This window comes from Colletes latitarsis, chromosome 10, assembly GCF_051014445.1.
Source record: "Colletes latitarsis isolate SP2378_abdomen chromosome 10, iyColLati1, whole genome shotgun sequence".
Classification (NCBI taxonomy): domain Eukaryota; kingdom Metazoa; phylum Arthropoda; class Insecta; order Hymenoptera; family Colletidae; genus Colletes; species Colletes latitarsis.
In genome coordinates, this window is record NC_135143.1 from 18,359,912 (window position 1) to 18,384,281 (window position 24,370).

A 24,370-nucleotide genomic window follows, 5' to 3' on the forward strand; every position below is an offset into this window, starting at 1 on the left:
GATACGTTCCTGAAGAAAATCTAGTACTGTGAATCAAGCGAGTCACTTCATTGCTATTAAATTTCGTCACGATTCTATATCCGTGTCATAACCGGATTAAATTTGTCTCGATTATTAAAATAAAAGATTTCTAGGGGACTCGAACGAAAAGCTATCGTGCTTAATCAATGACGATCCGTTGATAAGGAATCTGATTTGAACGACGCCCGCCGTGACGCATCGTTTCCGCAACGTCAGTCGCTCTCGTGCCTCTAGCGAAAGGGAATATGTCGGCGTGTTAGTGGGGTTTTGTTGTGCCAGCCAAAGAGTGTGACTTTTTGGCTACGGTTTCCTGAACATATTTTTTAACGAAGAGTAAATCCACCACCGATTCGGTTTGAAGAAGACTCAACGACGTCATATTTGCCAGCAAATGGCTTATTCGCACCGGGTACGCTCAGTAATTTAAATCAGGTTTGATTCCGACGTAAGCCAAGTCACAGAGGTCCGCCGTCGGTTCTAGCGGGGGGAAGACAGAAATTGAAAAGCCAAAAGTAATAATGTCGTTACAGTTGGCGATGTCAGTAGCAAAAAATGACTTTTTCGTGGGCGGCAAATACAGGCTCATGAGGAAGATCGGCTCAGGATCCTTCGGCGACATATATCTCGGTATCAACATCTCTAATGGCGAGGTAAGGAGTGGTGAGGTAAGGAGTACCGTTTCGTGCGACACGATCTGTACCAGCACGCCTTCCTTCTTGCATTTCCCAGTTTCTTTTTGTTTCCTGGAAAACCTCCTTTTTAACGAGCATTTTTGTCAGATGTGTACTACGAAGAAGTATTTTTCTAACGTAGCTATTAAACTTTCTACGAAATATGTTTCCACAATATTATGTTGTTGGTTACACGAAGTATCTGTTGTTTCCTCCTAGAAAATCCACAAGCAGTAACTATTCGTTCTAATAAAGTTGTGTTTACATGGTCGTTGCTACGAATTATTTTCGACGTTCTCGCGTATAATTCTATCTACGTATTAACATTTACTGAGTTTTTTGCAATACCATTAACCTCTATATGCAAATCACAACATTGTTGTAAACAATGTTTAGATGATATAATCGTCGATTACAGATAAATGTTTATGATTCAGATACATATTTGTAATAACATTCAAATGGTAATCAGAAACATATATTTATACAGTTGTAACTGCTCTATTACAAAGAACAGTTATTTATATAATTGTTTTTATTATTTAACAAAAAGATTTTTATTTACCTTTCTAATTATATTTCACGCTTGCATATGTATCACAATATATTATAATATCGCACATCTGTTAAAAATTTTATCCATTGAGTATCGTGTATCCATTGAGTACTGCATTGTTTAAAGATAAAATTGTATGATACAAGTTACTAAAATTGCATGAGTAATAATAGAATAAAAATAATAAAATGTTCAAAGTAGTTTCATGTATTGCTAAACAATATGTTTATATTTTGGATAAAATATATGTATAGGTAAGTGTGTATTGGTAAGTTTTAAATATTAAAAACGTCATGACGTAAAAAAAAACATGATGGATGAAATGTTGAAATTTGTTTTGAATGTATACATTGTGATTCATGATTGCTTAGTTAAGATATACCAATCTATAAGTAATCATTTTCTCAACAAAAACTGACTTTCCTTTGTATATAACAGTGTTTAAATAATGAACAAAATTCAGTTATATAAGATAAAAGAAATTAAACTTATTTGATAGATTATGGTACATGCAAATAATTCTATGTAGATAAAGTACAAAGTACGAGAACGTGGACAATTTTCGGTACATTCTATACAAATACATCAAATTTCTTTCATAATGGATTAATTTATATGTATTTGTGTTATCTTAGGAAGTTGCTGTTAAATTGGAAAGCATACGAGCCCGGCATCCACAACTCTTATACGAATCAAAGTTATACAAAATTTTACATGGTGGTGTAGGGATACCTCATATACGTTGGTAATTATTATTTTTCACATATTGCTTTGATTCACTAGAGTTGCATTTTATAAAATATAAACATTGATATTTAATGCAAAATAAATTTGTAAGCGTGAATTGAAATAAATTAAACTTCAAAATTGAATGGCCTTTTCTAGCATATACAGATTTTGTTAATATCTATTTTGTTGTTAAATATAGGTATGGACAAGAAAGAGACTACAATGTACTTGTTATGGACCTTCTGGGTCCGTCTCTCGAAGACCTCTTCACTTTTTGTTCAAGAAGGTTTACGATTAAAACGGTCTTAATGTTGGCAGATCAAATGATTGGTAGGATTGAATTTGTACATTGTAAACATTTTATTCACAGAGATATCAAGCCAGATAATTTTTTAATGGGCATTGGTCGTCACTGTAATAAGGTATTATTTTAAACGCTTAAACGAGTGTCTATGACTCTTTAGTGAAAAATGATGTTGGTAATTTGCAAAATTTCAGCTGTTTCTTATTGATTTTGGATTAGCTAAAAAGTATAGAGATACTCGTACCAGAATGCATATAGTGTATCGAGAGGACAAGAACTTGACCGGCACGGCAAGATACGCTTCGATTAATGCACACCTTGGAATAGAACAGAGTCGTCGTGATGATATGGAATCGCTCGGTTATGTGCTTATGTATTTCAATCGAGGGTCTTTGCCCTGGCAAGGTCTTAAAGCTGCTACTAAAAAGCAGAAATATGAAAAAATAAGTGAAAAGAAGATGTCCACGCCTGTAGAAGTTTTATGTAAGGTATGTTCTATGTTTGTGCGTATCGAAACGTTTTCGGTTAAAAACATAGCACAATGTTAAAATTCTATAAATTCTCATACACAGGGATTTCCCGCCGAATTCGCCATGTATTTAAATTATACACGTGGTTTACGTTTCGAAGAAAGTCCAGATTACATGTATCTTCGTCAACTTTTCCGTATACTTTTCCGCACGTTAAATCATCAATATGACTACACATTTGACTGGACGATGTTAAAACAAAAATCACCTCTTATTAGCCCAGGAGTTGTAGTAGGTACTTCAGGCCAAACTAATGCGGTGATAGGGCAACAAGCCCAAGGTCAGCCTCCCGCTCAGCCCAGCCCTCAAACAGGTGTTTCTTTGTTTCAAATGATACTATATATTTTGAATATTGTGCTTTGTACATCTAACAATAACTCGGATTGTTTCACGGATAACTATGTAAAACATTACATAACAATTATAGAATGTATAATCGGGAGTAATATTAAAATCTGTCATAGATACTGTTTTTGTCATCATCATCTTAATGAAATTAATAGGGAAATGTAATATTGATATTAGTATCTGTTTTCGTAGTGATATTTGTATCATTCGTTTGTCTGTTGTTATAATGTATAATTTACTGTTTGTTTCAGGAGCACGTTAAGACTATAATCACTTGTCGTTGCATCAATCCTATTTGCAGTCGCTAGTGCCCAAGATCAGGTACACGACTTTGTACTAATACCATGCAAAGAGTCAAATCAATCAATCTTCTAAGTTGACACAAAGGAAGAGTTTTGCGATTACAAGCGTATCATACATAGTAAAGGACAATGTCACAGATACACATTTCTGAATTCACTGATCAGTGAAACTTCAGTGTATTGTCAGTGCTTAGAGTTTTGGTTGATCCACCTCTTTGGGCTTAAAATCCAAATGAGATCAGCCAGAGGTGGCTTGTTCTTATTTTGTAATTATCTATTTAATTCACCGTTGATAATAATTGAAATAAAGGTTTTGATGTTTCGAAGACCTTTGTGAAAGAGTACACGTACGATATAACGTGTGATTTAATCGAAAATTCGACATATAATTTTCATAGAAAGAAAGAGAGAACGTTTTGACCATTCTTAAACATTCGGGATAATTGATTAAGTACGTTATATAAAATTTTATATCTATTCTGCAAATAGAAAAAGAAACTATGTGAAAACGAGTGAATGATTATCTGAGTGTATGAGAGAAATTATATAAATAAATGTAGTGAAAAATTAATACAGTTTGTTGCTTCCCGATTTTTGTTTTATTTTCAGTACAATATAGTATAAATATAACGTGTGAAACTTTGAGAGAAATGTTAATATTTTTCTTACATAAGCTACCATGTCAACAGTATCAAAGATTTTCCTTTGATATTATTGACCCTGATAACATTTTCTTTTATATACATATATATATATATATATATATATATTATATAAATATGTATGTACGTGTGCATGTATGTACATACGTACATACATACATATATATATACATAACGTAACACATAGATGTATACCCGCGTATATATGAGTAAGTGGCAGTATCTCAGAATTAAATACTGACAAGTAATATTAAAGTATGTTAATGTTAAGGCAACAATTTAATTTTTAGATACGTTGTATCAATTAAGAAATTAACAAATTACATTGAATTTGTCCTGAGAAATTTCATTGCTTACTCTCTTTCTTTCTGTGAGTATATTTAGTCGACTATAGTAAACAAAATTAAACAGACTTTGTTTGTACTGGAGATGGACTACAGGTTTACCTTTTAGTCAAATAAATAAAATTGTGAAAAAATTTAATACATAAATAAGTCATTATTTTGATTAAAAAAGTAATCCTGTATCCAGATTCAGCCAAAGGATTTCTTCCGTATAGTTTTAATGGAAGAGACTGTGCAGTGGTATTCTCCGTGCTATTGCTTCGATGTTTATAACACGTGACTTAGATCCATAATTGATCGATCAATCAATTGTTAATACGTATAATGAGTCCTCTCACGCGAAGTCACGTTACATATATCGATTGGAAAGAAGTTCGAGGAGACTTATTTCTGTCACTGAAAGTTTTCGTTCACATTGACCATACTAGTTGCGCCAATATTCGTGTCCATGTTCCAAGCATTACTTCCAAAAAGGTGTGTAATCAGTCATTGTTAACTCATCATGTCCTTATTGTGAAAACATTCTAAAGGAAACGTCCGGTCAGCCTTAGCACGATTTACGATTCAAGGATAATTGTTTGAACGGACAACTTGTTTCATGAAATTTTGGGCAGTGATTAAGGAAAAGAGATATAAGCATTAAATATCTTTGAGTGAGTGTATGGTTAATTATTATTATTATCACCATCATTATTATTATTATGATTATTATTATTATTACGAAAGAGGGAAACGAAAAATACAAAATGAATGAGTAAAAGTGTGTATTACCATGCAGTGAGAATGAATGAACGAGTAAGTTAATGAATAATTAATGATATATGCACTTATTACTATCTGGTATGTGTATATGTATATATACAGATAATGATTTACATGTGTGTATACATATATACATGTGTATGTATAATAAAATTGTGACAGTAATTAAGGCATACGTTATTTCATAAATAATGAAAAACACATCAACAGTTTATTGCTCCTTTAATCGCTATAAATAAAAACTGAAACATTGTATTATAGCGTCTGTATTCCATTTCATTAAGTGTTAGTTTGATGGCAATACACAATTATCGTTACTCAAAATGGTAACAGTTGATTGTTAAAAGTGGACGATATAACTGCTCTCGAGAAGAAGCAGTTAATTTCTGTTGTGATATTTTCGACACACGGGATTATGTAAAGGATTTTTAAGTCATATATTTGACAATTCATAAAAAATATACAGAAGAGCCACGAAGGCGCTGAACATTATTGTTCAAATTGTTAATAATAATAATATTCGAATTTATAAAGTAATAAAATGCTGCAGTCTACGAGCCATGGTGCGCTGGTCATCATGCTGTAGCCAAACGGAAATAAATAAAATCTTCACGCTCTAAAGTTACATTATCACTAGATTTAATCTGTTCCTTTCTTCGAACGTAAATTCATAATTAATTACGTTTTTTTCACATACAAAATTGATTAAACATTTACAAATATAACAAAAATCTATATCGTCTAATATAGTTTGTCTAAAAACAAAAGCTATAAAGCAATACTTTGCACTTGTATACCACTCAGTTTTTGTGGTAGCATATTTTGTTGCATTAGATACTTAATATGGAAATTAAAGACTAGAAACTGAGAGTTAATAACATAATAAAGTATGAATTTTCCTAAGTTCCTGTGTTCCGACATTGACAGTGAAAACTTGTTCCGGGCCGTTATGAGGAATTGTGATTTCTGCAGCAAGCAATTTATTTTCCTGCATTGCTGCTGCCATTTCGCGATTTGGAAATACTGCAAAATTGGCTTCGGCCATTCCTCCTGCCGTTCTCTTTACAATTTCTTCGCGAACTTCACCCTAGAAACGATATCAAATATTTTTGTATTGGAATTAAATATGAATATAATGTTGATTTAGTAATTAATGGCATACCACTAGCTGATCAGCTCTTTCTTTTAATTCTCTCATAACTATCTGACGTTGTAGCAATTGATAAACTGGCATCGCCTTTTCTAAGACTGGACCTTCTAAATCTGATGCCTTCTTACGTGTTAAATCAGGAACGATGGGGAACATCATAACTTGTTTAATATCCTAAACATCAAAACAGAATTTAATTACAGACTTAGAGAAATGTAAGAGAATATTTTTCAAATGATTCATATCAATCCTACAACTCACTTTGGTAAGATTGTTAGTCTTCTGTTTTAGTTCTTGCATTTTTACATCGACTGGTCGTGACTTTGATGGAAGCGTTATTGGATCCAAACTTTCTAATTTTATACGCAATGCGTTATACATTAATTTCTTCTTTTGCTGATTTTCATTCTTCAAGGCTTCCCTGAGAGCACTTATTTCTTGCAGCAAAGATTTATTGTCCATCGATTGAGTACTTGATGTCACTGTAGCATTTCCAGTCATATTATCTGTTCCAGATACAGACATCATCGTCTTCTTTCCAACAGATTTTAATTTTTCTTTGAGCTGGCCTCTCTCGCTTTCCAAACTGTCGATGTCTGTCTGAAGATGATCCATTGTTTCTTCGAATTCTTTTTCTTTTCGTTTTAATTGATTCTGAGCTTCTTCCAATTTTCTCTTCAACTTTTCTACGTTTAATTCATGTTCGTGTTGTTGCGTCGCAAGCTTCTTTTCTACAACATCCTTTCTTAAGATCATTTCGCATAATTCGTTTTGTTTTTCTCTAAGAGCTAATCTTGCTTCGAGAATATCGCTGTCCCTGGCTTCCAATTTCCTACTGAGCACCTTTGTTTCTTCAGCTTCTTTTCTTGCTGCTTGTGCTCTTATCTTAATAGGTATCAAGGATTCGTTCTCCGTACCTTGTTCTTGTTGTCGCGACAAGTGTCCGCTTATCGCCAGTTCATTTTCACATTCAGCCATCTTTTGTGCTAAATTGGCCGCCAACTGTTGAATGACCGTCAAACTCCCCTTAATCGTAGCTACAGGCCCTATATCTTCGGTATCGTAAACCTTTTCACACGCTACAGAAGTCATCTCTTTCAATTGATCCGCGCCAAGTCCTGTATCCAAGTCGCCGTTCATTATAATTGCTTGCACAGCACTCTTCAGCAATGTTTGGAACGTTTTCACGATCTTCACTGCATGCTGATAACATGTAAACACTTGTTCGCTGGAATCCTTATCCAATCCTAATTTCGATTCCGCAGTGTGTCTTACAGCAGCATGATCGGTCAACACTCGTCTTCTGGCTGATTTTAAGTGTTGTTGTATCACTTCGCATGTCGTTTCCGCATGCTGACAGAGAAGGCCTATATCACCGCCATCTCCTTCGATTAACGTTTTGATCGCTGCTGCATCGGTCATGATAGCATCGCATGCACAATCCAACATTCTTGTGCCGTTAACTATCAAGCGAGCTTGGTTGATGGATTCTCCAAATAGTACGGAAAACATAGTACAGAAGTATCCGCAACACTTTTCAATAGCATCCATTGGTAGATTTTCATCCAATTGATCTCTTTTGGTCAGCTCTATCAGAGAGTCTAAAGATTTTTCCTGTGCAGCCATTTCCGGATAAGCCGCTCCAACTTTGAGTAACATTTCCGGAGTACAAACACTCAAGGCCGATTCGAAACAACCGAGGAAAGTTTGTAACGCATACATGTACGAACAGAGATGCGATCTGAAGGTATACTGTGCCACCGAATGACCTTTTACTACAGCTGCTCTGTCAATCTTATCCAACGATCTATACTTGTCTCGTACTTGTGATATAAGTATTTCCGTCTTCTGTATTATTCTTGGTATAAGAAGAAGCGTTAGGATAGCATCGTGATCTCCACCACGAGCTAAGAATGCAGGAGGCATAAAGGACAATAAATAGGCCACGTGATTTCGGGCTTCTTCAGCTTCTAACCGCCGCAGCTCAAGATCGACTGCTTTCGTTTGTGCACGCGTTTCGGCGAACGTCTTTTGAAAATCTAAAATTTCTGCCAATTGCTGTTCCGCGCTTCCCATTCCAAATTTAGAGGTTTCTGTCGATTGTACGCGCTGCTGTAATTGCAAACATTGCTCTTGCAACTGATGAGTGAGTTCGCGGAATTTGGTGATCGTAAGTTCACGATCCGTCAATGTTTCCAGAGCCGCGTCCCGATGCCGATAAGCATCACGAGCCGCCCCAAGAGCTAGATCCAATTCTTCGCGCAGTTCTAATTCTAATTCTTTTGACGATTCAGCAAGTTGATCGGACATATCCTAAACATAAGTTACTTCGATAACATTCGTTTTGACATCGTTACAAACGACATACCTGTAAAGCTTCCAAATCTAAAACAGCTTCTTCCAGTTCCGCGACCTTCTCTTCTAACGCCATTTTCTTTTCACCAAGTACCTCGACCATTTCTTCAGCGCCCAACGCGACATCAACCTATTTCATGAAACAAGTTCCATATTGATATCAAGAAAAAATTTATAGTCCAGGGCTATTGATACTTCTCACTTGTTCTTGCAAGTCTGCTATCTGATGTTCCATTTCTTCGACTCGTGCTGACAACTTCTCTTTTGTGCGTCCTAGTTCCAATATTTCTGACTTCTTTTGGTCTAAATCTTTTTGAAGTTTTTGGAATTCATGTTTCTCGTGGGCGGACAGATCTCGCATCCTAACGAGAGTTTCTCGTAATCGATTGTTTTGCTGTTCTAATTGTTTTACCTCATAACTTGAAGCTCCAGTGTTCGAGCCTCCTCCTGCAGCCTACAATAATGGTCGTATACTGATGCTCGTCGTCACAAAATTATAAACTATAACTGAAATAACGTCTAAATATAAATTAAAAAGTATTTTACCCTTTCGGACATTTCTGTCCGCAATATTTCTAAATCTAATGTTTGTTCTTCTAATTTTTCTTTTAATTGTTCCAATTCGATCTGTAATGTTTCAGCTTTCTCTTCGGCCATTTCTTTATCTAATGTAGCCATTTCTACGGTTTCTGCAAGATCTGCCATTTCTTCTTGGAATTGTTCTCGAGCTACGTGCGCATCTTTCGTTTCTTGGCGTGCTCGTTGAAGTTCCCTTTGAAGACTAGCCTTATGTCATAAAAGAAGATATTTAAATAAAAAATATCTTAAAAAAGAAATCTATAAAATTAATACCGAATTGTAATTACTTGACTCTCCATAACTTTCATTTTGAATTCCAAAAGTTGTTCGAATTGAAGCTTCGTCTTTTCGAAGTCTTTCATTCGTTCTTTATCTTGCATTCTCTTCACACGCAATGTTTCGACTTTATCAGTAAGATCACGAACCTACATAAATGTATGTTATGCGTTTAATAAATAAATATAATTTGAAAAACGGTTTTTTCAAACTATTGTTTACCTGAGATTTCAAATTTTCATTCTCTTGCTGAAGTTGCAAATGTGACAGTTTCTCTTCTATTACATTTGCAGCTGCTGCAGAACCTGCCATTACTTGGCCAGGTACAAATTGTGGTTTTAAAGTCTCTACAAAACCTGTCTAAATTGTAAACAAACAGTAAATGAAACCATGGCCTAACATAAATTGGGTGTTTCTTTTATTATCGCACTCGAAAAAAATACACATTCCGAAAGAACTTTTTCAAGTCCTTCTACGTGGCCGTGATGTCCTAAAATGTTCTATTTTTATCGAATATTTATTTATGGACGACACAAACAAACATATTTTATTTTATCTGCGGTAATAAAAAAAGACACCCCAAATTTCCTGTACAAAAACATTATGTTTTAAAAGAATGTTGTTTTTGTATGTACATTCAATAGAATTAGTCTATTTTAAAGTGATTAATGAGATTAATTGTAATAAAAGACACCAACAAGCTACACCGAATACTCTATTAGTTCTAACAAGTGTAGGAAATTCAGTCAATGAGTCGATTTGTGTTATATGACATTGGAATTTGCAGTAGGCACAATATCAACTAAGTCAACTATCATATCCTAATCATTTATAAGTATTAATTGCATTTATATCAGGGATATCTAATTCTTGGTAAGTGATTAAAAAAAAAGGAGAGGTTCTCAAGTAGTAGTAGTAGTATACCTTTATACCACAATGCTGTTAAGTGCTTGTTCGTAAAAAAAATTGTTATTATCGCCCCGATAATACGACTATAAGGGGAATTCAGCATCTAATTGTTAAAAAAAACAACTACATATCTGAATACCCCTTCCTCTTAAAAGTTGTAGGGTATCAAAGCATCACAGAACTGAATTAACAAAGCAGATGCTTAATGCAACAGTGAATATGGTGGAGGATATATCAATTCCATAATCCAATAAGAACAGGTAAACCCATCAAAGTGCAATGATGCTAGTTGTTATGAAGTCACGTGTTATAATGCTTATGATCAACAAACAACTAGTATGAGAAAGTTTAAGGTCAGATGAGAAAAATTTAGATATTACAATTAATGAGTATTAATTACATTATTGTGATCATCTTGGGCCTTTGGCTTTTTGCCGGGAGGCGAGCTCGTGCTAGGGGACTTCTGAAACACGTACGTGCATTCCCATATGAATCATTCTGTGCCAACGGAATCATCTAACTTGTTTTCAAATTTTACAGCTTATTGATTCATTATTTTGCTAAAGATTTCCAAGAATCTCTCTGGCAATGGAGCGTATGCACCGAGAGGCATTTGTTACATTAATACCACGTCACAGAATAAGATTCTCTAAATACGATTGTTAAGCAAACATACAAATTACTTTGAATAGCCCAGAGATTCGAAGATAATAAAACCAATGACTTCTTATTAACTTGATCATGAAAATTTATCACGTTTAAATGTATTTTTATATTTCACTGAAAACATTATACCATATATTCATGCCTTGTTGAATCCTCAGAATAATCCATTTACTATGTTTACATAAATAAATGGTACATCAACTTGTTATAAATTATCACTGCGAGAAAAACAATTTTCCAAACAAAGAAACAATACCTCGATAAATGAAGCTCTTTTGGTTGAAGTTGGTGCTGGTATAAGAGACTCTCCACCATCTTTGCGTTCGTGTTGCGATCCGGATAAACTTTCTGTACTCGGAGCACTTAATAGCGTTCTACTACCGGCCAAAGATAATCGTGAGCTGTAAAAATTACAGTTTCAATAATTTCTTTGTATATGTAATTTGAACATTCACAATATCAAAACTAATATAATGTTTTGAATTAATGCCATCAAAGTTACAGAGTATTGCACATTAATTACATACAGTTAACAAATTTATAGAACGAAATTAAAATATAATAATAAACGTTACAGTCGAACGTCGATAATCCGAAGGAATGTGTTATGAATCATACATAAACAATAACATTTTTCTAGGATACACTAGAATAAAAGAGAAGTATCTGTATTTTACAAAGAATCAGTGCCCTTTTTCTGGGAGTATCACTAAAGGGCCAACCCTGTTTATGTATCTATGTGTGCTTGGTCTTATTAATTGTTGTTATAGGACAGAGTTTATATAAGATTTTTCATCATTCATATATTACCCCACTTTCAAGACCTTTATTTCTAGAAAAAATTACGGATTTAAACCAAAAATTATTTAGTAATAAAAACTTAAAGCATCTACTGTTTGACTACACTGGTTTAAAACAAAGCATGCAATACTGAAATATTTTGTTTCCCTAATATTTCGGATAATCGTTGTTTAATGGTACTTCCTAAATACATGATATATTTTTCATATAACTTAGCATTAAAAATATATAACTACTACTGCAACATAGCTCTAAAATTAAAAAATAATATCAGATCAATTGCATCTCCTTACATTATTATATTTATTTGTATGTTTGCTGTGTTCAAATATGAATGCTTATAAATGTTTTAGGTTTCCAGTGTACTTTTATAACAATTTATACATTATTAAAATTGTAATATGATTACAAATTTACGGTAGGGAAAAGTCATGGCATTGCAATGACTTGTAAAACCATAGATGCTTGTAACAAGCAATTACATTACACACATACATAAAGCCATTTAAACAGAACGTTGAGACAGACATTTTTCAACGATCCACGTACACAAACTCTTACCCAGAAAGCTTGTCAGATTGCTGCCGGGTAACATGCGCAGGAGATGTTTTTCTCCTTACTCTTTTATGACCAGCATATGAATTTTAAGAATCTATTAATTATACCTATTCTTCTTTTTTAAATGATTATTGCCAATATAATAAACATTTCACTTTTCATATTGATAACTTTGAGCGATTATACAAAAATATAGACTTACGCAGTGGGTTCATTCCTTCTATGTGTACTAATAGTAGCATGAAATTTATATTAACATAATTAATTGTGATTGCATATATTATACTAAGAATATTTAAGCAATTAGAATACCTGATAATACAAGATTTATCTAACGACAAGTTGCGAACTATAAACATAAGACATACCTATTCAATCTACTTCTAGCCCTTGCTACACTGGCCTCGTCCGGTGTTGTAGCACTACTGCCTGCAGAAGATGGACTAGCAGGCTCTGTTCTGTTACCTGCTTCGTCCAATAAAATGAGCTGGGACTGACGTACAAACATTCCATGGTTTTCTGCACACTAGTATAACAAAAACATTGAAATTATATGCTCCTTAAATCTTGTTTTAACCCTTTGACGTACGATTTAATTTCAAATAATTTTTTAAACGTATACTATTCAATTTTATTTATATTTGTTCGTACAAAGAATGGTCACGAAAAAGAATAGATTTGTTGTATGAATACCTCGTAAATGTAAAAATGTGTTGATTTTAATATATAAGATTTGATGATGAGTGAGTAGCTTCATGATTGTGAAACTTGACATTAAGAACTTGTAACGAGTCAGACTTGTCATTGTACGGCAAGGGGTTCATAAGAATTGAATTCCTCTTTCAAATACAAGTTAGTGTCATTTGTTTCAAAATATACATACATAGTGTGCCAAAACATACCTTGAAATACGATTGACCTTTAATAGTGCCGTTATTCTTTCCTTTAGGTTCATCGAGTATTACTCCGATCCATTTTCCCGAAGCAAAACTTGGATGACCAATGTAAGCAATTATTCCTTGACAATCCTTGCCAGGAACCTCAACGCGCTGTCCGATTTTATACATTTCAGCTGCAGCGAATTACGCACGATTCTTTACAAGTATTCCCATGGATTCAATTTATCCCAGCGTAATCTTAAACCTTTCTTTCAATTTTACACATTCCTTTTACTTTACAAGCAATTCTATATTTTATACTATTAAATACAGACAGTACACGTTACAATATTAACATAGCAAGATGTAGAAAAATGAAAAATAATTTTAGCATCCAATAGAACGTCAAACCCAGCACCACAAACGGGGTATAGAATAGACGTTGCATGCAATGCTTTCGTTTGTCATATGGATTGGAGGATTGTGAGCCCCCTTACCATTTTCATATCACTTCCAATGTTATCGGTCTATATTGAAATTCGAATTTAGCACCTTCGGTGTTTGGAATTAAGATTAAAAAAATAAAATTGTTTCAACGATGATAATACTTCCTTTTAAATAAAATTATAATATTATTACATCTATCATTTATAAACAAATAAAATTTAATTTGTTGAAATATCTATAATTCAAAACTTTAAACTGTTTCGAAGTATTAAGAAAAATTAAGGCATTGTTTAATATTTTTTACAGTAGGATCATTTTTAAGTTGGCTGTACTGTTTAGTTCATCTTGCTTGGGTAATACGATTACGATTGGCAGTATGAATACGCAGTTGATTTGAATAACACGAAATTTAACTGTTAGGTTAGACTCTAGCGAAGTATTGTAAATTTAGTATTGTTTCTTAGTTTTTCAAATCTTTATACTTGGAATATTTGATCTTAACGATATGGTGAGAACAAAGGCAGATCGTGTACCTTTAAAAGGTGGTAAAAATTTTTTAGAACTATTGTTTTACTAAATTTTAAAAACGGTTCTTTTGTGTTTTAAGTAACCCCCGGTTCGATTCAGTCATTAATCTTATTCTGTGTCATTAAATTTTCCAAACATTTCTCATTTTAAATTATAATCTTATTTTTAATTGTTCGACTAACAAAACCTGATTATGTTTGTTATAAATTATTTTTTTCTTCGTTATTTATAGCTGTTGGCGCCAAAGCCCCAAATAAATCCGTAAAAAGTGCAACCCCTAAAAAAGTGACATTAAGTGGTAAAGGTAAACTTTATATTTTCTTTGTTCTTTAAAAAGTAATGGTAATTATTTATATATATGTTATCAATCGCAAATGTGAATGGAAATATAATTTTAGGAAAGAATTATTCAGGTGGTAATCCATATCATCCGAGAGAAACTCCAGAATGGCAGAAGCCTATCACCTGTTTTCTCAATCAAAATTCAGAGAAAGATACTGCAGGTTCCTCAGGAACACAGGTATATTATACTGAATATTAAAAATACATGTATTTACTTTAGACACATCAAGATACACATCTTTAGACATATTTTATTGATGATAAAATTATTAACAGAAAACAAGCAAAGAAAATGCTGATGAAGATGTTGAAAACGAATCCGAGTGAAAATCTGCAGTAACTGTGCATTTTATTGTTATAATATTATTTCTCTGTTACCTTATAGTACAATAATTAATATCTATTTTTTTATAAGCAGCAAAAATGCTATTTTATGTTTTACTATTAAGTGACAAAGACATAAATTTAAAATGTTTAAGAGTTTAAAATATGCTGAATATCGCAATTAATATAATTTAAGATTTAAATATTGTAAGATGTAATATATCTAAATAAAATTTGTATACTTTTATAAAATAAAAATGTATATTTTATGTTTCTTCCAACAATATATGTTTTTTTCGTTTTTAATTCATTAGTGATTTTTAAGAATGTGTATAGTTAAATTGTATTTAATGTAATAATTATTAAGAAATTTTGAAAATATTTCGTTCATGTAAATTTAAGGTCAAAAGAAGTGAGCGACCAATCGCAAGGTAGCATTTTGATGTTTCTATTCTGCCGTTATCTGATGGATTTAGGAACGCACAATTACCATCAAAATTTTGGCAGTCGAAGTTGCGGTAAAGATTCGCAGTGTTGAAATGTTGCCGACAGCGAAATTTCATTAAAGATACAGTTTACAGCAAAGTCTTTAACCGACTAAATAGAATCGTATTCAGTGTTGTCTGTTTCCAGGAAATTTTGTAATTTTCTTTTCGTTCAATTTATAACATAGAATATAGGGACGACAACTGTAACCGGCTGTGAAAAAGTTTTCAATCATGGCTAGTGTCTCTTATCAAATCGCAAACTTGCTGGAGAAGGTATCGAATTTAATCATCCAAATGTATTTTTACTGTATCTCGATATTACAAATTCGTTTTACCGATTGTTTTAAGATAATGCTTTACAGAAGTGTTAATACTTGAACCGGTGATAATATTAAAGCTCTACATAACCTCGCTTTATCTCTTTAAAGAATACTGTATTAATTCCGTAAAATCTGTTTTATTAATCTTTATTATACGTAATGATAGTGCGTTCGGTTGATTCTGTTAAACATTTTTCATGAATATACTTAAATAAACGTATCACTGTTTACTATAGATGTAAATTTCTGCATTGATAAATATGTTATATCAACAAGAAACAAAACTATTCTCAGCTGTCATAAAGGCGAGTTTATGTAAATATTGTTTTAATTTTCGATAAATGATTCGAAATTTAGTCCTTTGTATCATAGGTGTATTGTTACTAATTTTTCAATCTTACATTTATAATCAGTTTTTTTTTTGTAATTGTATGATAAAATTTATTATCTTAGATGACCTCCAGTGACAAGGATTTTAGATTTATGGCAACTAATGATCTAATGAGTGAATTACAAAAAGATAGCATCAAATTGGACGATGATTCAGAACGTAAAGTTGTAAAGATGCTTTTAAAACTACTAGAGGACAAAAATGGAGAAGTACAAAATCTTGCAGTAAAATGGTACAGTAATATGTAAATTAAACCTGAAACTTGAAGTACTTTCTTTTTTTTTAAATCTATAATAATACTGTATATTACTTTAAAAAATATCAGTTAAGTTTTTTCTTGCACCTGCAAGATTTTCTCTGTATTTGGACACGATTACAGAAACGTGTCCGATTTCAGTTTGGGCCCCTTAGTCAATAAGGTAAAGGAGTACCAAGTGGAAACTATCGTTGACGCGCTATGTAGTAACATGGTGTCAGACAAAGAACAGTTAAGAGATATTTCCAGTATCGGTTTGAAGACTGTGATTTCTGAACTTCCTTTGGGATCCAGTGCACTCGTTGCAAATGTTTGTAAACGAATAACTGGCCGACTTAGCAGCGCTATAGAAAAAGTAATCATCATTATCGAGTATTTAAATTTTGTGTTATAAGTTCAGAATAAAATAATTAATTAATTTTTTATAATAGCAGGAAGACGTGTCCGTGCAACTCGAGGCCCTCGATATTGTGGCTGATTTGTTGTCTCGATTTGGTGCTTTACTAGTCGCCTTTCATTCTATTATTTTGGCCGCTCTACTACCACAACTTTCTTCTCCGCGTCAAGCAGTTCGAAAGCGTACTATAGTGGCATTGAGCCACCTTTTGACATCGAGTAACAATTATTTATATAATAAACTTTTGGATCATTTACTGGAAGGTCTTACTACACAAACTGCAAAAAATGTGATACGCACCTATATACAATGCATTGCTTCTATTTGTCGTCAAGCGGGACACAGATTCGGAGAACAAATAGAGAGGGTCATGCCACTGATTGTACAGTATAGCAACGAGGATGACGACGAGTTGAGAGAATACTGTTTGCAAGCATTCGAGTCTTTTGTGTACAGATGCCCTAAAGAAATTACTCCGCACATAAATAAAATAATAGAAATTTGTTTGGTTTACATCACGTACGATCCAAACTACAATTACGATGATATGAGCGATTCGTCCGATGGCGAAGGTGTTGTAATGGAAATAGAGGAAGACGGAGAGGAAGACGCGGAAGACGAGTATTCAGACGACGATGATATGAGTTGGAAAGTTCGTAGAGCAACCGCAAAATGTCTTGAAGCTGTTGTATCTACTAGACGAGAACTTCTCCCTGACCTTTATAAAGTTGTCTCTCCAGCCCTGATTTCCAGATTTAAAGAAAGAGAGGAAAATGTAAAATCGGATATTTTCCATGCGTATATTGCACTTTTAAGACAGACAAGACCGGCTACTGGTGTACCTCTCGATCCTGATGCAATGGAAGACGATGATGGTCCAATATCGTTGCTGCAACAACAAGTCCCATTGATAGTAAAAGCGGTTCATCGTCAAATGAAAGAGAAAAGCATTAAAACACGACAAGATTGCTTTTCGTTATTAAAAGAATTGGTACTTGTATTGCCTGGAGCTTTAAACAATCATATACCGGCATTGATATCCGGTATACAGTATTCTTTGGGAGATAAAAACTCCTCTTCGAACATGAAAATCGACACATTGGCTTTTATACACACGTTATTAATAACTCATCAACCTGAAGTGTTTCGTGCTCATATGGCGGTTTTAGTACCACCGATCATAGCTGCTGTTGGAGATCCATTTTATAAAATTACAGCCGAAGCGTTGTTAGTATTGCAACAGCTTGTCCAAGTCATTAGACCACATAGTAAGTTGTAAATTATCGTACAATTTGATACTTTAAAGAGGTATTTTGGTCTAGAGGGCCAATTTTTATGATTTTTGCAATTCTTTTGCAAAAAATTCTTATTACGCAACCTAACATTTTGCTTTTATCGGTGAATTATAGATCATCGTATAATTGTCAAATGTTATTTTAGACAAACCATGCTATTTCGATTTAACGTCATTGTCTGGTGAAATCTATCATTGCACGTTAATGAGACTAAAGACAGCCGACATCGATCAAGAAGTAAAAGAAAGAGCGATCGCTTGTATGGGTCAAATTCTCGCCCATTTTGGAGACATTTTGTGCGATGAATTGCGCTTATGCCTTCCTATATTTTTGGACAGACTCCGTAATGAAATTACACGACTCACGACAGTTAAAGCATTAACGTGTATAGCATCGTCTCCTTTGAGAGTAAATCTTGAGCAAATTATGGTACGTGTACTATACAGAGTGCCCGTTGGTTATTCCTACGTAAATTATTATTACCATGCTTTTTATAGGAAGAGGCAATTCCAATTCTTGGATCATTCCTCAGAAAGAATCAAAGAGCTTTAAAGTTATGTTCCCTTTCACTTTTAGACACTCTGGTTCAAAATTATAGTTCTGCTCTTCACGTAGATTTATTAGATAAGGTAATAGAAGTTTCTTTTTAAAGAATTTCTAACGTGTGCTATTTCAACAAATTGAATTAAAATTAAATAATATGTTGCCAGGTTACCACGGAGTTGCCAGCGTTATTAAATGAGACTGATCTACATATTGCGCAGTTAACTCTTAATCTTCTCACGACTATCGCAAAACTACATCCAGTCGCGCTGACTAGGGTGTCTGATAATATCCTACCGGAAATATTAGTTCTAGTAAAATCTCCGCTCCTCCAAGGTAACATATGAATCGTTTAATACTTGTATTATATTAAGTCAGCGAATTAATCATTTTTTTTTTTTTTTTACGTTAACTTTGATTATAAAATAACATTTATATTTATTTTCAGTCATTAATGTATTGACAAATAAATATTACGTGACCTATTCCAACCTCTCTCTTATCAGTTCTTTCTACATTTAACTAGTAATTTCTTATTTATATCGTATTTCAGGCGTAGCTTTGAACTCGATGTTAGAATTTTTCCAAGCGTTAGTTCAGGCAGACATACCGGATCTTGGTTACAGAGAATTGCTCTCGATGTTGATAGCATCTGTTAGTCTGTCTGTACTTCACAAGCAAGCTTACCATTCGCTTGCCAAATGCGCGGCCGCGTTAACTATCACATGGCATCAAGAAGCACAGGCAGTAGTGGAACAATTTTTAAAAGACGTTCAAAATCCACAAAGTGACGCGCAACATATTTTTGCATTATTGGTTATTGGTGAAATAGGTAGACACGTGTAAGTAGTGCTCTATACGTTTCTCTGCAGTTTATTTTTCTTGATCAACCATTTTTTTTTTTTCTGTTGTTCGGTTCAGGGATTTGAGTGGAATCGCTTCTTTAAAGCACATAATTTTAAATTCGTTTTCGTCTCACTCGGAGGAAGTAAAATCGGCAGCAAGTTACACATTAGGCAACATAGCAGTCGGCAATCTCCCAGAATACTTACCGTTTATATTAAAAGAAATTGAGGCACAACCGAAACGTCAATATCTCCTCCTGCATTCGTTAAAAGAGGTAATATTATTTGTTGGCAATATATATTTTTACTTTGAACATTATGTATCTCGAAAATGTTACTTTGCAGATTATCACGTGTCAATCAGCTAGTCCTTCTGGTGTATCCCATTTACAAAATTTCGTGCCTTCGATTTGGATGCTTTTGTACAGGCATTGCGAATGCACAGAAGAAGGTACACGCAATGTCGTCGCAGAATGTTTGGGAAAGCTCACCTTGATCGATCCTGCTACATTGTTACCAAGATTACAAGAATCTTTAAAATCACCTTCTGCGTTCATGAGAACCACTACAGTTACAGCTGTTAAATTCACTATTTCCGATCAGGTATTTACATAAATGTAACACCGTGTAAAAATTCTGCAGGGTGTCCCGCGCAACTAGAAAAAGCTGTATCTCTAAAACGGTTAGAGATACAAAAAGAATTGTCATAAGGAAAAATTGAATCGAACGATGTGCAAATTAAATGTTATTTTATTCATTTTTATGCTATATTAGAGATATAGCTTTTCCTTGTTGCATAGGGCACCTTGTATGTATATGTAATTGTTACGTTCGTGTAAGAGTAATTTGTAACTTTTTATACAGCCACAACAAATCGATATTATGTTAAAACAATGTATGGGCAATTTCTTAGTCGCGCTGGAAGATCCTGATCTGAATGTAAGGAGGGTAGCTTTAGTTGCATTTAATTCGGCGGCTCACAATAAACCAATGCTTATAAGAGATTTACTAGATTCTGTGCTACCACATCTTTATACCGAAACTAAGATAAAGGTAATTAATTAAGAAAACTATTTGCTTTCTTGGTGAATTAACTATTTGTTGCACATTCAATTAATTAAATGTAGAAAGAACTGATAAGAGAGGTTGAAATGGGTCCCTTCAAACATACGGTGGATGATGGTCTGGATCTCAGAAAAGCAGCATTCGAATGCATGTATACCTTGCTCGATTCTTGTCTGGATCGGTTAGATGTTTTCAACTTTTTGAATCACGTTGAAAACGGCCTCAGAGATCACTATGATATCAAAATGCTGACCTACCTTATGACTGCTAGGCTCGCACAATTGTGCCCTACAGCAGTTCTGCAAAGTAAGTGTTACGCGCAAAACGAATACGTTGTTCATCTTTATTAATACTGTCTGTGCTCGTGTTCAGGGTTGGAGCGGTTAGTCGAACCGTTGAAAAGTACTTGTACAATGAAAGTAAAGGCGAATTCGGTGAAACAAGAGTACGAAAAGCAAGATGAACTTAAACGTTCGGCATTGAGGGCAGTAGCAGCGCTGTTAACTATACCAGATGCCGGTGAACAATGTTTACAATTGAATTCTCGTAGTAGATATTTCTTAAAATAATGTTAATACGTAATCGATAAAATTTTTAATTTTACTTTCTAGATAAAAATCCGTCGTTATGCGAATTCGTAACACAGATCAAAGCGACGCCCGAATTACAGCCACTGTTCGAAATAATTCAGAAGGACTGCACTGGCAGCAGTATGAATGAAACCAACGCGATGGATCAGAGTTAAAAAAAGAAGTCTACGAACCTTACTTTTTGTATTTTACATAGATCGCTGTTAGCTAAGCATGATTGCGGTCATATTATTCATAGTTTATTTCTATACGTTATTTTTTCATTATTGTCTTTGATCCGAAACGTAGTTTGAAATGAATGTGATTTCATGTAATACGCCATGTATAAATTACTAAAATAAATTTGCCAATTGTAAGCATTTTACGATAACGCACCGGGCTTTCGTTCAACAATAAAATTGACACTAAAATTTCGAATCCGATCGGACCTATAATGTTTTTCTGGACAGGAATAAAAGATAACGGAAAGAAAACTTAGCTCTTTTTTTTTTTTTCTTTTCACTTAAGTTTGACTTAAAGAACACGCAACAGAACTTCCTAATAACGTGACTGTGATCACGTTTAACGAATGCTTCCTTTTCGATTGCGTCAATCGACCCAAATGTTCATGATCAATGTTCGATCCTCTTGCACGCTTTCGTGCCTCATTTGCTGACCTACTTATTTCGTTCCTTTAACAAATTTATTACCAAGGTGTGCTACTAGTTCCCCTTCAAAAGTTAATGATCATCTGCAAACGTAATTGTGGTAACACGTGTTAGAAAGCACTTAAAACCCTTTAAAATATATCTTTGTATTAGTATTTTATGTGTAACGCTATACTTTCACGTAATACTCAAATATACCATCAATGCATTATTGGAACTGTAGTGTTTAGTGTTAGTAAATGCGTACTAAAAATAGGCGAAGCTTTAGGAATACACAGACAGGGATGGGTACTTTGCCAAATATTCCGCGATCGATAGCCATTAATTGCGTATAGCTCTTTATAACGGTATATTATTTATTAACTGTTTTTATTAAAAATATAATATGATAGAACGTCAGAGCCATCTAATACACGTTCATAGTATTGTACCATAACCGCAATTTCTTCTGTTTTAGTCGACACACAGTATTCTTATTGGGACTGTACAATGGGTTATCGAATCTGAAAATCAACGAAGACGAACTGGTTTTTATACCCTTCGCTGCCCGTAAGAATCGTATCCAAATTAGTTGGTACAGTTAGAATACTGTACATTCATTCTTCCGTAGTTTCAGAATTGTGAAGTATTATTTATAAATATATGAATGAAATATATATGTTTCGTGATAAATGTTACAAACTTTATTCTCATATTCTAAGGAAAAGTAGATCGGTGTATAATCATATTAGACTCTTCCTTGAATTACTTATTGAAGTATTTAACAGACAAGGCCTGTTTCATGTGCAGTCCTTCACCTAATTCTAAAACCTGACACGAATCACGTTTTCTACGTCTAATTCTCGGAACCAGTTTTCGACCGCCATAAAATTTGGAAAATACGTGATCTGATCCCAAGAGATGTGGGGGGGGGGGGGAGCTTATGGGGGATCTATACAAAATCCCGCCAAATCAATTTAACAATCATTATAGAAAAAAATCAAAGTCAATCGAGGAAAAGAATTTATTTTTCGTTAAACAAGAATGTTTCGAATTTGAATTATACATAGAAATAGTAAGATTGATGCAATACGATTATTGGAATTTGCTGTTGCAAGAGACATTCGATACGTGAGAATAGTAACGACCATATTAACAATTCTACGAACACCGAGACACCGAAATTTCTGACGTTGCGGGAAATCACGTAGACACGAACTACCATCGATTAACATGAGAATTGTGTAGAATTACGATCGAATTACTTCAAAAATTCTAATTAGAAAATGCTTGTATTACAGTAAAACGAATCTATTCTTTATTGCGAGCATCGAATTTATGAATGAATATAACAAAATTAAATATTAAACATTTGAAAAATTACTTGTAATTAAATCGTACGTCGAAAAATTATTAAAACACGAATCAATCAAATCTTGTTTGTAGATAAGCAATTTATTACGTTTCAGTTGCAACCTGGAACAATGGCTAACAGATGGCGTATGAATTTTTTTTCCTATACATATTTCGGTAAGTTTTTATTGTATTTTGGTTGGTAACGTATTTTGTTCAAAGAAGTATCAAGATAACCTTTATTCTCCGAAAGAGACGTTGTAATACTTGTAACTTCGTTCTTAAATTTTGCAGTCAAATTTTCGCGAGCGTAGACGTGGAATTCTATTGTCTGCAGACCTTTCGTCGACATGTTATCTACCAGTTGTACCCCTTCCATTTAAAATCAACAAAGTAAAAAACTGTAATTGCCGAATAATGCTCGACGCGTAGCAAAGGCTTCTTAGTTTTCTTCTTTGCTTGTCTCTCGCGTCTCTTCTTCTTCTCTGTAACGTTTACGTTTGAATAATGCATCGCTTTCTTTTCTGAAATCAGCACAAATTAGTCCTGTGAATGCATATCCAGCAGGAAAGTTAGACAAATAAAACCAGTGACACGATTCGAAAAATGAGAAAAACGTTTATTTTTTTGAATTTCAGTTATTCGTACATTTTAAAATGATAAGTATAAAATCATAGAATTGTATTTGTAAGAAATATAATCCATCTAAGTATAACTCATCCGAACACGATGAACGAGTACTATTTTTAACACAAACAATTTTTCAATCGATTTTATATTACTTTATTATGCAAATATTGAATTGCAAGGACATTAACCTGTCTCAGAAACGTTATCGTGTAATTGTATACGATAGTAAGCGAAGGATTTTTGCAACTCGTCTGTAGTACGACATATCGAGATTGTAACGATAAACACAGCTAACACATTTAAATGCAATCTGATTATTTTTTTATCTTCTCTTGCGTTCGATCGAATCAATCTGATCCCTTTCTGTTTCTTTTTCGACGCATTTAATTAATGTGACCTTCAAAGGGGATTACAATTACTCGAAGAAAATTGTGTATAACACATTAGTTACGAAATGTGGAAAGTACTTCATCTGTCCTTGATACAAAGACTATTGCCATAATAATAAATGCAGTAAATCGCCAAAATA

At 33.6% G+C, this 24,370-nt stretch overlaps 4 protein-coding genes across 10 annotated transcripts; 3 read left to right on the plus strand and 1 right to left on the minus strand.

The window, feature by feature from the left end:
- The first annotated feature begins 221 nt into the window (after positions 1-221).
- On the plus strand, positions 222-5,394 carry LOC143347196 (casein kinase I). Of its 2 annotated transcripts, none has more exons than XM_076776188.1 (7): positions 222-430; positions 552-686; positions 1,884-1,993; positions 2,177-2,399; positions 2,476-2,769; positions 2,854-3,124; positions 3,411-5,394. In XM_076776188.1, exons 1-7 carry the CDS (start codon positions 413-415, stop codon positions 3,419-3,421), a joined length of 1,062 nt encoding a protein of 353 aa, XP_076632303.1. In that variant the 5' UTR covers positions 222-412; the 3' UTR covers positions 3,422-5,394. The 2 variants fall into 2 exon arrangements, with proteins under 2 accessions (XP_076632303.1, XP_076632305.1); XM_076776190.1 differs by having other exon boundaries at positions 223-430; positions 552-671.
- A 248-nt stretch (positions 5,395-5,642) lies between these two features.
- On the minus strand, positions 5,643-13,960 carry Dctn1-p150 (dynactin subunit 1). Of its 4 annotated transcripts, XM_076776184.1 has the most exons (14): positions 13,426-13,960; positions 12,892-13,049; positions 12,726-12,752; positions 12,527-12,586; positions 11,421-11,565; positions 10,899-10,961; positions 9,812-9,949; positions 9,601-9,738; positions 9,281-9,520; positions 8,937-9,188; positions 8,748-8,864; positions 6,641-8,692; positions 6,392-6,553; positions 5,643-6,316 (listed from the first exon to the last, which is right to left on the minus strand). In XM_076776184.1, the coding sequence occupies exons 1-14, from the start codon at positions 13,588-13,590 to the stop codon at positions 6,101-6,103; spliced, it is 3,933 nt and encodes a 1,310-aa protein (XP_076632299.1). In that variant the 5' UTR covers positions 13,591-13,960; the 3' UTR covers positions 5,643-6,100. The 4 variants fall into 4 exon arrangements, with proteins under 4 accessions (XP_076632299.1, XP_076632300.1, XP_076632301.1 ...); XM_076776185.1 differs by lacking the exon at positions 10,899-10,961 and having other exon boundaries at positions 13,426-13,959; XM_076776186.1 differs by lacking the exons at positions 12,527-12,586; positions 12,726-12,752 and having other exon boundaries at positions 13,426-13,959.
- A 260-nt stretch (positions 13,961-14,220) lies between these two features.
- On the plus strand, positions 14,221-15,247 carry LOC143346670 (PCNA-associated factor). The gene is made up of 4 exons (XM_076774991.1): positions 14,221-14,390; positions 14,609-14,680; positions 14,775-14,896; positions 14,995-15,247. The coding sequence occupies exons 1-4, from the start codon at positions 14,354-14,356 to the stop codon at positions 15,043-15,045; spliced, it is 282 nt and encodes a 93-aa protein (XP_076631106.1). The 5' UTR covers positions 14,221-14,353; the 3' UTR covers positions 15,046-15,247.
- A 313-nt stretch (positions 15,248-15,560) lies between these two features.
- Positions 15,561-22,493, plus strand: Cand1 (Cullin-associated and neddylation-dissociated 1). 3 transcript variants are annotated; one of them, XR_013080453.1, is made up of 15 exons: positions 15,561-15,803; positions 16,304-16,473; positions 16,639-16,852; positions 16,929-18,162; positions 18,335-18,618; positions 18,687-18,818; positions 18,900-19,068; positions 19,286-19,574; positions 19,654-19,852; positions 19,923-20,180; positions 20,442-20,630; positions 20,705-20,948; positions 21,015-21,161; positions 21,254-22,226; positions 22,337-22,492. XR_013080453.1 is itself a non-coding variant. In XM_076774871.1 (14 exons), the coding sequence occupies exons 1-14, from the start codon at positions 15,762-15,764 to the stop codon at positions 21,385-21,387; spliced, it is 3,705 nt and encodes a 1,234-aa protein (XP_076630986.1). In that variant the 5' UTR covers positions 15,561-15,761; the 3' UTR covers positions 21,388-22,493. The 3 variants fall into 3 exon arrangements, 2 of the variants coding, with proteins under 2 accessions (XP_076630986.1, XP_076630987.1); XM_076774871.1 differs by having other exon boundaries at positions 21,254-22,493; XM_076774872.1 differs by lacking the exon at positions 15,561-15,803 and having other exon boundaries at positions 16,342-16,473; positions 16,621-16,852; positions 21,254-22,493.
- Positions 22,494-24,370: the final 1,877 nt, after the last annotated feature.